General features: G+C 38.4%; 1 protein-coding gene across 3 annotated transcripts in view; it reads left to right on the forward strand.

Moving 5' to 3' along the window:
* Positions 1 to 14,188, forward strand: part of DPY19L1 (dpy-19 like C-mannosyltransferase 1) — a 99,442-nt gene that overhangs the window by 17,460 nt on the left and 67,794 nt on the right. For all 3 annotated transcript variants that reach the window (XM_043508751.1, XM_043508750.1, XM_038390117.2), the window contains exon 7: positions 24 to 117. In XM_043508751.1, the coding sequence (XP_043364686.1) occupies positions 24 to 117 (94 nt within the window). The remainder of the gene's footprint in view (positions 1 to 23; positions 118 to 14,188) is intronic.

Consider the following 14,188-nt stretch of genomic DNA (forward strand, 5'->3'; position numbering starts at 1 on the left):
GTATGTTAATTGCTGTTTGTTAGGATTGGGAGACCCCGCTTCCTTTTATGTTGCTGTGATCTTTCTTTTAAATGGAGTAATGATGTCATTGTTCTTCATATATGGCACATACCTAAGGTAAGACAGTTGAGCAGCAAGTATTTTCAATGGTAACAAGTTTTATTAAAATTATAGTGTTTGTAAACATTTTAATAACTTTTTAAAGTAAAAATGTGGTTTTTGGGATACTCAGTGAAGCAATTATTTTGGGGCATTATTTACACGTTAGTATTAAACATGTACTGTTTTTGTAGAGGTGCTTGTTAATTCCTTAATTTGGATGACAACTAAGCAAATATGAGAAGATGAAAAATATCAAGGAGGTAGCATATGGAAATCAGTAAGCAAGATAGTATCTATTTTTAATAACATTTGACATCATGACCTCAGTTATTAATGTAACGCATTTTCTTTTAAAATGTAATTGTTCAATTATGCCTCTAACCAAACCCAGAGTTTTATAGTGCTTTGGCTGCAGCTATACTGTGCTCTTTTGATTTAAGCTTCTTATCTAAAAAGCTTAAGACAGGTTTCTTTCCTTCTCAGTTGGTGCAATCTTACAGAAACAGAGTTGCATACATTTCCTCTTGTTGTGAATTTCTGTATTTATTTACAGTATCTGTACTCAATTCAGGAACCAAAATGGACTTGGTTATGCTTCTGTTTTTTCTATTGAACATGATGTACTTCCCTTTATTCTCATAAGACTGTGGTGCAAAAACAAATAATTGAGTGGGAGATGGATGAATTGGTCTCTTACTTTACAGATGCCATACTTCTCTGCTCTTTGCTTCCGCTCTCCTCTCCTTCTGTACTCTTCTGAATATGGAATGGTGGTATAGAGATAATGACTTATTACACTCTGGGCACTCCCAACTACAAGTAGCTGCAATGAAGAACAACATTGGGGTAAAATCGAACATAGTAGTGAAAATGGGAAGTTGCCTAGTTCAGCTAACAAATTTCAGGAGTGATATTGTGTCTCCTCTGCTACAGTGGGTTCATCTGATTTTTTTTTTTTTTGTGTGTGTATTTGATATTCTAATGCATGGATGAATGCAGCATGTTCTAAGACAACAGATAACCTTTACGTACAAGGGAGGCCTGTCAGGTTGAGGATACTGCAGGCAGTTTAAAGTGAAATCCACATTTTATGTGAATGCCACTCAAAGCTCATTATTGTCTTTTAAGTTCTCAATATTTTGTCACCTGAGTTGGACTGTGCTGGATGTAAATTCTCAAATTAGAGATTTAGTAGTGTAATTAAATAGTTTAATTTAAACACAAGCCACCTGCAGTTCATGTTGTATAGAAGTTTATATTTCTGAAGTATTTTTCTATTGAGACGCAAGATAGGGTAGGTAATATCTTTTATTGGACCAAGTGCTGCTTTTGAGCTTCAAAAAGCTGATCCTCTGGACTTTCCATTGTCATCTGTAAAGGAAGGTGGTACATCATCAGTGTAAAAATAATGCAAGAGAGAAAATAGGATGATATTTTCCGTCTCCCATAAGAACAGGAGATCATCCAATGAAATAAAAAAGCAACACACTTAAAACTGATGAAAGGATTTTTTAAAACCTTCCCCTTTCCCTAATCAACCAACCAACTGAATTCATTTCTACAAGATATGGAAGCTAATAACTTGGTAGGATTCGACATTTTTATTGAGTATGAGAGCATTCATACTCTCATATATACCTTTAATTTTTTATTTGTATGTGTAAATGTAAAGATGAATAAGGTAATTAAACCCTTGTTTCAAGGCATAAGCCACCCAGTAGCTGCTAGGGATTGTGAAGAAAAATTCCCCATGGCAAATGATTCCATAAATGTCCATTAGGGGTTTCTTGTTTGTTTGTTTTTTGTTTTTCCCTTGAACCATTTGTTGTTGCCTATTCTCAGATACAGTATACTGGACTAGAAAAACCATTGGTAATCTAGTATGGCTATAATTTTTGACTACCTGGAGATTGAGGGGGCTTAGACATCTGCATGAGACGTGAAAAATCAAAGGGAAGTATGACCATTTTGAAGTGATTAGAATAGGTTGGGTGAGGTAACATCTTTTATTAGGCCAACTTCTGTTGGTGAGAGACACAAGCTTTCATGCCACACAAAGCTCTTCTTCAGGTCTGTGTGGCATGAAAGCTTGTCTCGCTCACCAACAGAAGTTGGTTCAGTAAAAGATATTACCTCATCCACCTTGTCATTCTAATATCCTAGGACTATGCATGGCTACAACTATACTACATAGAATCAGGTTGGCAGTTTTGTCTAATCAGTGATAGAGGAAGTGAGAGCAGAAGATCACTTAATCACCAGAAGAAGCTTATCAATCTTCCTCCATGCTAACTTCTGTTCATGAAATAGTTCTCAGGAACCTTCTGGTTCTATTATTATTCTATCTATTATCTATCCTATTATTCTAGGAATCTATTTGTAGGGTGTTCCAGAAGATGAAGAACCTGGAAGAAACCTGTTGATTTTGTTCCCGCTGCCCCAGCAGGTCTTGGCTCTGTATCTTTGCTGCTCTTTCAATTGACTGAAGAGTTGCTTTTGGATAATGAAAAGTACCTACTCTAGTGCCTGTGCAATTTGTGAGGGTTTCAGTCCATCTACGCCTCTAGCCAAAGTGGTGAAGAACACTAAATTTTAGGCCTTGTGTTGTACCTCAGAGAGCTACCACTGATTGCTCTACTCCCTCCGCTACCTCTAAACTACAGCTTATTTTTTTGTTCTCCCCACTACCTTGAATAATTAAATAATTTTTCTTTAATTAAATGTCTCTCTACTTCAGCGTATTGTATTTAGGAAGTCAAAATAGCAGTTCATTGCTTTAGTGCTGGCTCTGCCAGCAAGTGGCCAGTTGAAACTTACCTAATTAGGTCTTCATTATTTCAGTACAGAACACTCATAAATATGACCTACTTAATTAAACTAAACTTCCTAGTTTTCAGAAGCCTGGAGTATGCAGCTTCCAGCTAAAGAGCCTATTTTTAAGTCAGAAAAAACTTAATTTTGTGCCTCTGCTCCTTCAACACTAGCCCAGTATTTGGATAAGAGATCCACAGTATGTGTAGTTCCTAATGTGCATGTGTGTGCTGTCCCCCTTCTGCAACTTGTGCATAGTAGTATGGCATCGTTATCATCAAACGACCAAGTTAGCAAAGTCTTTAGTATAACCTTCCTTCTCTTCCTCCAAGAAACACCCCCAACTCTCTCCCCAAACAAACCCTATAATTACTTTTTCCAGGAAATGCTTATGCTTACCAGCAATTCAATAGTATTCTGTGCTTCAGTATTCTAAACTGTCTTCCCATGTGGTAAGCTAATGCTCCCCTTAGGCATATATAATGCTACAGCATGCATAGTGCAATTAAAAGTTGGTACTTACTTACACTGTAGTATTATATCATGGATTGTTTACCTTCAGTATATTCCTTAAACTATTTCTTTACTTTGCATAGTTCTTACTTTTAATTTGTTTTTTGAAGGCAGCACCTTTGTTTCTTTGTTAATCATGTGTTTTTGATCTTGAAATTTTTAGTATTAATATAACAGAAAGGTTACATCTTAGATGCAGCATTGCATAGTTCTGTAAGAGATTTATTTTTGTGACTGTTTCAGCACCTCGTTGATTTGTTTAATCCTCCTCACAGAGTTGTACCCGGAACTCATTGACTCTGCATGATTTACAGTTTTTGGTGGCTGCAGGATCTTTGAATATTTATCCTTTTTTTTTTAAACCCCTAACTGCTTCTACAGAAGTTTTTTTTTAAACTGTATTATTTTATTGCTTTTTATTGTAACAGAAAATAAACTAAGATTTATCCTTTGTTTGGTCAGCATAATTAGTTTTTGTATTTTAAAAATGTATATTGCATAACTTAAGAGCAAGTTAACAATTGGACAGAAAGTATGCAAACTAAAAACACAAAGGAACATACTTTTACAGTTCTTGAACACAGTTCACACTTTAATATCCTGACCATTTTTACAATAATTTCCCAAGACATAAGTCCATGTTGTGGACCAATTTTGCAGCTTTCAAAATTTCATTTTTAAAATCCACAATTTTTTTGAGCTGTTTAAAGACAAAATGCTTTCAAAATAACCACTGTTTATTCTTGGGCAGGTTTTGTACTCTTGTAACTTCAAAACTCCCAAACTAATGTAAATAGTACTGGTTTAAAAAAACATTACTCCAGAGCTAAACCTTCCTGTCTCTCTTTTGACCCACAACACAATTATATTTCTGAATTATAAAGCAGTAAACTCTATTTTTTAGTATAATGAAGACCTTATTACTGTACAGCCCCACAAGAGGGCACTGCTGTAGTACTTCCATATTTCCGGAAAAACAGAACGTACTATCTAGCTGCTTAACACTGTTTTTGTCCACATCAGATTATTTTTTAGTCAGTCTGTTTCAGTACTAGATTTAGTACTAAAGTTTTGGTGTAACAGTGTCCTACTTTAAAACAAATTTGTTTGGTCTTTAGGTTTGTTCAAGTGGTTTAATGTGAAGATGATTTTTGACAAACAATACCAAACTAACAGAGTAATCGAAAATGAGCAACATTAGTATGGTGTTTATTTGCAACAACTTTGGGTTTTTTTTGGAGAAATAATAGAGGGAGTATAGAGTAACAAAATTATAACAAAAGCAACAAGTATGGGGACCATTCATGGTCCAGATGAAGATACTGGCAACAACTCACATTGACCTGAATGACGGAGGCCTGGGCTTCTGTCACCAAAAATTTTGATCTAGGTATTACCACGCTACTGTAGCTCACTGTTCATATTAATATAATACACTCACATATTAGTCAATTTATGAGGAAATTCAATGATTTGTGTGAGAAATTTTTGTTTTTCAGCTCAACTTTGTGATGCTGAAAGTATTGGTATCAGGAGTCCATTTCAACACCCAGAAGGAAGTTTCCATCTTAGCTGAAACATTGTTCATGTTTGGAGAAACAATACTCCTTTCCTTTCTGACTATTCTGCATTGGCAATTTTCTTTTGAAATATTAGTGTTCTATTGGACCCTGGCAGTTCTCTGGTATATAGCAGATACATTGTTCTTGGTGCATCAGTGAACTGGGTGTTGCTCTGTGAGTACAGTTTCACCTCAGTTACACACTGCTGTTACTCCAATTAAACCATTGGATTTTATTTCAACCGAGTTACTTTGATGTAAAACTGGAGTAGTGAATCAGGCCCTTAAGTTCTTCTGTTGAACAAATAAGAAAAGGAGTACTTGTGGCACCTTAGAGACTAACAAATCTATTTGAGCATAAGCTTTCATGAGCTACAGCCGATGAAGTGAGCTATAACTCACGAAAACTTATGCTCAAATAAATTTTAGTCTCTAAGGTGCCACAAGTACTCCTTTTCTTTTTTGCAAATAACAGACTAACATGGCTGCTACTCTGAAACCTGTTGAACAAATGAAACTCTAGAGCCAACAAAAGTCAGTTCAGTCAGTTATAGGCCCCTTCTAAATGGTTAATCACAAAATGTAACTTCCATCTTAGCCTCAAGTTTTCAAGATGCAACATCTAAGAATTCCAAATGTACGTTGTGTACAAGAAATGTAAAAACTAATTTGTCAAGGCCTTAATTATAATATTGGCTATTTCTCCTTAAGAGTGAAAATTAGGTACCAGAATCCTAGATTAGGTATAAGAAATCACTGACACAAAAATGCTAATATTGAAATGTAGCTGGTTGTGTTAAACAGAGAAGTTTAATTTTTTTATTATTGTTCCTTTAATCTCCGAGAAGGCAATGTTTGAAAATTATTTGGTGGCTTACTTTCAGATAAGTACTCAGAAAAACTGTGGCCTTTCACATTTTTTTGCTTTCCCTTTCAAATTGGTAATTCATCAGTTCAATTTAGAACACAAAACTAATATTGCAATTTCTATCCCAGTTTTATGGGATATAAAATAAGGGATCAGATATTTGTTAAAACATTTAAAAGATGAACTTGCATGCACTTATTCCCCATAGATAGTTTGTACCCTTCCCCTTAAATTTTTCTAATGTTTGTCTTGTAAGAATAGAATATTAAACATAGGAAAGTGGTGGGGGGGAAGGAGAAGGGTTTTTTCCATAGTATGCATGTTCTATCAATATTCAGTTGTGGATATGACAATCTGAAGAGCACACACACAGGTGTTGCTTGAGAAGAAAGTGAAGGGTGAACATTAAAAATATTGTAGAAAAAGCATATTTAAGTAGCTCAAATGCCATTTTGTGTTTGGACATTTCATTACCAAGTTTAAAAGAAAAATACATTTTCAGATAGCCTTTAATATTTTGGTTGTAGTCTTATTTTTTGTATTTTATTAATTGATTTGTTTTCATTTACTTAAACTTCACATTATAACAGCAAATACCCCCAGATGTTAGAATGTCAGACTAATACTGATGGGATTGAAAAATTCACTCACCTATTCTCAGCTGGTTAATAGAAGGCTTTTCTGAATGAAGAGGAGGATCATTGCCACCCCCTTTGCAGAATTATGTAAAGCTTTCATTAAAAATAATGTCTAGGCCTTCTGGTTACAAAGATAACTTTAGAAATATTAACTGACTGAATATATACTTTATCATGCATCTGCAGCCACCATACTTCTGCTACTGCTCATAGTTCTACTAAGTGAAACCTAATCAAAACCTTATGTGCAGCATTAGCATTGATGATCATGTCAGTTTCACTCTGCTGCTTATACTTGGCAGAGCATTGAGAAAAGGCAAGTGCTGGAGCTGTTCTTTGGTGAGAAAGATGCAAAATGGGGATTGGAAAAGTCCTGTACAGTGATGTGGACATGCCCCTTGTAACTGCCAGGCTGCTGTGGAAGAAGGGGTAGAGTTGTACGACAGTGCCTTGGAGAAGTTGGGAATCTCTGATGTGGAGAACAGAAATGGAGTTTGTTCTCTCACTCAGAAGCAGCTGTGCTCCCCCACTATATTTGTCATACTTGCTAGGCAGAGGCTGATATCAGAGAGAGACCGCATCCTTCTCAAGATGAGAAGGCGTGTGTGTGAGAGGCTGAGACAGAGATTTACTATCTTTTTTTGTATGTGTATTCGTAAATGTTTCTTTTGTATTTTAATATAGAGAAGCCCAACAGTGACAAGGTGCTCCACTCGCTACTAGGCTTGAATGGCTTTGTCCTAGCACCTCTGGGAATTGGCTCATGTGGTCGATGACCCTTCTTACAGTTTCACACTGTCATTCCATCTCTCTCTCTCTCTCTCTCTGGTCTGTAGCTTCTCTCTCGTTTCTGGAACCACGGTGTCCTGTTCGTGACTTGGCCCTCCTGCCAGCTCACTCAGTGTTTTTCCCCCCTTCTGGGATATAGTCCTTCATAGTCTCTGTCACTCCAACAATGACTGAGGGAGTCCTCCAGTTCGCTGCCACACCAGTGTCACTTCCCTAGTAGTGGGTAAGGGAACCCAGGTCTGCCCTCTGCACCAGGTTACAGCTCAGGGTCCCTACAACACAGCCAAGGTCTGCTCAGTTGCCAACCATGCTGTTTAGTCCGTGGGCTGAATCCTTACCTCCTGGTTCTCCCCACTCTTCTGGGTTTGCTAGCTTCTCGACACCCTCCTCCTAGGGAGCAACCATGGGCTACTTCTCTCTCTCTAGCCCCCAAACCCACCTCCCTTCTCCCAGGGAGTGAGTGACTACCTCCCTGTTGCCTCCTTCCTGCTGTCAGCTTCCTGGTTTTATAGAAGCCCTGCCTTTTCCCTCACGGTGAGCTTTCCCCAGTTAGGGCTTTCCTCTCAACCTTTAGCCTAATAGCTTAATTGGCTCATCTGGCCTCCATTAACCCCTTCAGGGTGAGGGTGGAGTGGACACCCCATCACATTTCCCAAAAACTTGCGCACACGTGAATGTACAATGTAGTGTGTACTTAAAATATTGTATACAGGGTGTTACTTCTGTGCCTAGTATAGAGTTGTGGAAAACTTAGATTTTCCTATTTATATTTGTTAAATACATATTGGAATATGCAAAAAGAAAAGGAGTACTTGTGGCACCTTAGACTAACAAATTTATTTGAGCATAAGCTTTCGTGAGCTACAGCTCACTTCATCGGATGCATTCATATTGGAATATGGTGACTTAAATATCCTCAGATGCTACTCCTTTCTCTTGTTTGTCTTGTTTCCTTTAATCTTCTTCCATTATTCCTTTAACTGGTGAAAGAGAATTTAGCATTAATGAAAAGTACAGAAATAATGGTCTTGAAAACTGAATCCTCTATATAAGAGGTACAACTAAAGCATTAACAGTACAAGATCCCCAACTGCCCTGTCAGCTTGTTTCAACTCTGATGGGGACAGATTGCCTTGTGATTGAGAGGATTATTCTGTCTACATGACTATTCAAATTTTAGTCTTTCAGTTGAGACTAGTATCAAGGAGGTTTTTTTTGTTTTGTTTTTTGTTTTTATTGTGATGGTATTTTCTGAAACTGTGGTTACATTTCTGTCAGAATAGGTTGTGATCACATAATAAGTTTTGTGAAGGCCAATAAACAGGTCTTGGATGGCCTCTGGCTTTGAACTGGCAACATACAGCTGATGTGTTGCAAAGTTCCTATCTCCCATTAACATTCCTCAGAACCATGCATTGCTTCATCCCATCACTACTGGCTATGCTATAAAATGTGAATGTCTGTGCATATGGCTCAGTTACAAAATCCTAGGATTATTCTGTGCTTCAGTGCTATTGCTAGTTTTTCCTTTGTTTTAATCTTTTACTCGTGCTCTATATATCACGAATGACAACACACTTTCTTTCTCGTTTCTGCTTGTATACCTTGTTTCACAGAAAACCATGTGGTTTAGTTAACTTTGAAAAGTCAGAATTCAGTGTTAATATCTCCTGAATTACACACTTTTTCCACAAGAAATTTGCAAAAAAAAGCCCCATATTTTTTCATAGTGTTGGTAAAGTGTACATTCTAATTTCCATTTCTGCTAATTTAGAAATTGTAAACATGTTACTCAGGTTCTCGTTAAAGCAGTTTCTATTATGAATGGAAAATTGCTCACCATTTTCAACCAGTTAGCTAGGAAAGTGGGACCAGATCCTTCAGCTGGTATAAATCAGCATAACTCCGCTGAAGTCAATGGAGCTACACCACTTATACCTATTCAGCTGGACACTGCTTTCAATCCTAAATCCTGATGGCAAATCTTGCTGGTTTTTCAGATGAGGTCTTTGCTTTTTAGCTTCTGACTTAAAATATTAAGCAATTGACAGGTTTTGAGTAGTATTCTTTCTCAAAATATATCCAGATGCCTTTACAAAGACATGCTGCTATTAACTATAGCACAAATTTAGTGTGGAAGATACCAATATGATTTATAGATATTCAGCACTGCTAATGTTGTCTTTGTGCTGACTTTTATACCTTTTAGTGTTTTGTGTGGATACATCTTTGTGAATGAAACTTTGAAGTCATTTAGGTCTTCTGTGAGCATTTATCATGTTCTATGAACTCTCAAATCTGTCTTCAAAGGAAAACTGTTTCCACTTTGCTCAGTTTAGCAGTCTCAATTTTCAGAAGGTAAGCAATGCTTTGTACCATGAATAAACCTATGAAATAATTTTCAATATAATTTCAATTGGCACGTGTTCCAGAACCTATGACTGGTGGATGGGCATCAAGCTAAAAATGTGGTCTTATTTTTGACAATAGCATTTGGGGTCTTATTTTTGACAATAGCACAATAGCTCCATTTTCTCTCCTTTCTCTTCTTTCTCCTCTTCAATATTTGTTTATAACAGTCCCGGAAATAATTTTGTTTAAAAGAAAGATTTTATTTTCAATACAAGTTTAAAGCTTAATTTTGGCAAGTAGGAGAACTTGTGCACCTACTTTGCATGTGTGGTTGCAAATACAAATAGTATGTAGGTATATTTACACATGCCAATCCCTGATTTGTGGTAAATGAACATGCAAAGTAGCCACAAATATTTGTGGACCTTAGATCTCAGACTTCTGAGTTTGACATATTAGGCTAGTGTCATATCACTCTGTTATCAAAATGATGACTAGCTGAAGCAGATATAATTATTTATATTATAACTAGAAACTTAAAAAAATACATTGTTTATTCATGCAGGCAAGACTTATTACCTGAATTTTGACTACTGGATTGTGCAAAACAGTGCAATTTTTAAGGCATCTGCATTTCTTCAAGAGCCTCTGTGCATTATCATGTGGGATTTGGTACCCCTCCTCTGGAGCTGTTTTCAAGTGCTGTCTGGATGGTTTGGAAATGTTCTCATGAAAGGATGACAGTAGCATGCTACAGTGTATGAGGAACCCCCCCACACACACACCCATCTGCCTCATTTCCTTTGCTGCTACTGTAGGATTAGTCCTCCTGACCCTAGTGACAAGATCTTTAATCTTTTTTTGGAAATAATAGTTTAGTGTAGATAGTTTAGGTAGTTAACTGATAAATGTCATTCCCCCTTTTCCCTTGGGAGCTTCCAGGTTCCTTCCCTGGGACTGTGCTGGACCTTGAGGCCCATAAGGTCTTCCAGAGGGGGGTACTTGCCTTCCTATTTTACTGGAATCTGACTCCTATCTCTGGTACCTGTTGTACCTGCATGAATTGCAATCTTCTGTGCCTTTATTGCCCAAACTAGAAGGCAAGGGATGAGGCTCCAGGCTCTTTTGACATCAATGGCTGTAGCCTGGGACTCTGACAGATCCATTGCTGGCACTGAGACCATTTCAGTGCTGAGATCCTCAACAATGGGACCCAAGACATACCCCCCCTGCTTTGGTTTAGCACCACTTCTACTTATGGCTCCAGTCCTGGATCCCTCAGCTGTGTACAAGCTGTTGGTTTTGTGTGCTTCAGTAAATCTCCCTGAAAGAGACATGAGATTGAGCACTGGAGCCAAAACTGTTGCCACTTGACGAAGTTGCCATCTCAGTACCAACCTAACAACAATTGACTGGCCACCCTCTGGACAGGTTGCAGGGCCCACAACTGCAGTCTGGAAGAACCATCAAAGGTTTGGCCAGGCAAGAAGACGACGAAACAAGGCCTTCCCAAAAAGGGACTCAAACAAAAGAGAGAACACTATCTTTTCCCTCTCTACTACTGCTCAAATGCTCTGTCAATGGAATATTGACAGTTTTAAAGAATTGTTCATACTGGATATCTTTTGAGGCTTCAGGTGTTGTATTTTGTTGAACCTTCTCTTGCTACTGTAAGAACTTTCAAATAAAAAAGGGAGGGACTTAATGTAGGATGTTGCTGCAACCCCATAAACATTCTTCACCCGTGTTTAGTAAGACTTTCTTTCTACTATATAACACACTAGTTGGGTCATTTAGTAATTTTGAATGCTAAAGTGCAAAAGTATACTACTGATTTCAGGTAAGAAATGTGGGTGAAGCTAAGCAGCAATAATTAAGATGTTTGTACAGCAATGCAAAGAGCCTGGGTAACAAAGTGGAGGAACTAGATCTACTGTTGCAGAAAGTGAAACTAGATATTATAGGGATAACGGAAACATTGTGGAATAGTAGTCATGACTGGAGTACAGATATTGAAGGGTATGTGCTGTTCAGGAAAGACAGAAATAAAGGTAAAGGTGGTAGGCTGTAAAGAAAATAGAAGTGATGGAATGGATAAGACGGAATCCATTTGGGCCAAAATCATGTTGGGGAAGAAAGCTAGTAGAGGTTCCCCTGATGTAGTGCTTGGGGGTATATTTAAAGATCACAAGGATCTGATTTGGTTACAGATAGAGACCTCTTTAATGTTTTTAATGAAATAAATACTACTGGGAATTATGTGATTATGGGAGACTTTAACTTCGCAGATATAGATTGGAGGACAAATGCTAATAATAAGAGTAGGGCCCAGGTTTTCCTGGATGTGATATCTGACAGATTTCTTCACCAAACAGTTGCTGAACCAACGAGAGTTGATACCATTTTAGATTTCGTATTGGTGAGTAGTGAAGAACTCCGAGAAGAACTGGTTATAGAGGACAACCAAAAGCAAGTAGTGTGCTAATAAAATATGTGGATAATACAAAGTTGCCAATACAGAGGAGGACTGGAATATCATACAAGAAGATCTGGATGACCTTGGAAACTGGAGCAATAGAAATAGGATGAAATTTAATAGTGCAAAGTGTAAGGTCATGAATTTAGGAACTAACAACAATAATTTTTGCTATAAGCTGGGGACGTATCAGTTGGAAGTGACAGATGAGGAGAAAGACCTGGGTGTTTTGATTGATCGCAGGATGACTGAACGAGCCATCAGTGTGATGTGGCCAAGAAAAAGGCTAATGCAGTCCTAGAATGCATCAGGCACAGTATTTCCAGTAGAGAGAGAGAGAAGTGTCAGTACCATTTTATAAGGTATTGGTGAGCCCACATCTGGAATAATGTGTGACATTCTTGTCTCCCATGTTTAAGAAAGATTATTTCTAACTAGAACAGGTGCAGAGAAAGGAACAGATATGATCCAAGGAAAGGAAAACCTACGTTATGAGAGAAGACTCAAAGAGCTTGGCTTATTTAGCCTAAACAAAAGAAGGCTGAGGGGAGATATGATTGCTCTCTATAAATAGAACAGAGGGACAAATACCAGGGAGGAAGAGAAATTATTTAACATATGTGCCCATGTGGACACAAGAACAAATGGATATAAACTGGCCATCAGCAAGTTTAGGCTCGAAATTACGTGAAGCTTTCTAACCATTAGAGGAGTGAAGTTCTGAAACAGTCCTCCAAGAGGAGCGGTGGGGGCAAAAATCCTAACTGGCTTCAAGACTGACCTTGATAAGTTTATGGAGGGCATGGTCTGATGGGACTGCCTACAATGGCATGTGGCCCATCGGCGACTGCCAGTAGCAAAAATTCCCAACAGCTGCAGATGGAACACTAAATGTGGAGGGCTCTGAGTTACTACACAGAATTCTTTCCTAGGTGTCTGGCTGGTGGGTCTTGCCTACGTGCTCAGGGGTCTAACTGATGGTCATATTTGTGGTTGGGAAGGCATTTTCCCCCAGGTCAGATTGGCAGAGACCAATCTGGGTTTTTTGGCCTTCCACTGCAGCATGGGACTAGGATCCCCTACGGACTAGATACCGAATGGCTAGGAAGCAGTTCCGCAGAAAAGGACCTAGGGATTACAGTGGACGAGAAGCTGGACATGAGTCAACAGTGTGCCCTTGTTGCCAAAAAGACCAATGGCATTTTGGGATGTATAAGTAGGGGCATTGCCAGCAGATCGAGGGACGTGATTGTTCCCCTCTATTTGACATTGGTGAGGCCTTACCTGGAGTACTGTGTCCAGTTTTGGGCCCCACACTACAAGAAGGATGTGAAAAAATTGGAAAACGTCCAGCAGAGGGAAACAAAAATGATTAGGGGACTGGAACACATGACTTGTGAGAAGAGGCTGAGGGAACTAGGATTGTTTAGTCTGTGGAAAAGAAGAATGAGGGGGGGATTTGATAGCTGTTTTCAACTACCTGAAAGGAGGTTCCAAAGAGGATGGATCTAGACTGTTCTCAGTGGTAGCAGATGACGGAACGAGGAGTAATAGTCTCAAGTTGCAGTACGGGAGGTTTAGGTTGGATATTAGGAAAAACTTTCACTAGTAGGGTGGTGAAGCACTGGAATGCATTACTTAGGGAGGTGGTGGAATCTCCTTCCTTGGAAGTTTTTAAGATCAGGCTTGACAAAGCCCTAGCTGGGATGATTTAGTTGTGGATTGGTCCTGCTTTGAGCAGGGGGTTGGACTAGATGACCTCCTGAGGTTCCTTCCAACCCTGATATTCTGTGGGGCACAGGACACTTGCACGTTTAAACTAATGTAGATGGTGAATTCTCTGTAACTTGAATTCTTTAAATCATGATTTCAGGGCTTCAGTAACTCAGCCACAGGTTAGGGGTCTTTTACAGGAATGAGTGGGTGAGGTTCTGTGATCTGCAAAGGAGGTCAGACTAGATGATCACGATGGCCTGACTGAGCTTTTGGTACAGTAACTTCTCACTTAACATAGTTATGTTCCTGAAAAACGCTACTTTAGTGAAATGATGTTAAGCAAATCCAATTTTCCCATAAGA

Source organism: Dermochelys coriacea, chromosome 2, assembly GCF_009764565.3.
Source record: "Dermochelys coriacea isolate rDerCor1 chromosome 2, rDerCor1.pri.v4, whole genome shotgun sequence".
NCBI classification, from domain to species: domain Eukaryota; kingdom Metazoa; phylum Chordata; order Testudines; family Dermochelyidae; genus Dermochelys; species Dermochelys coriacea.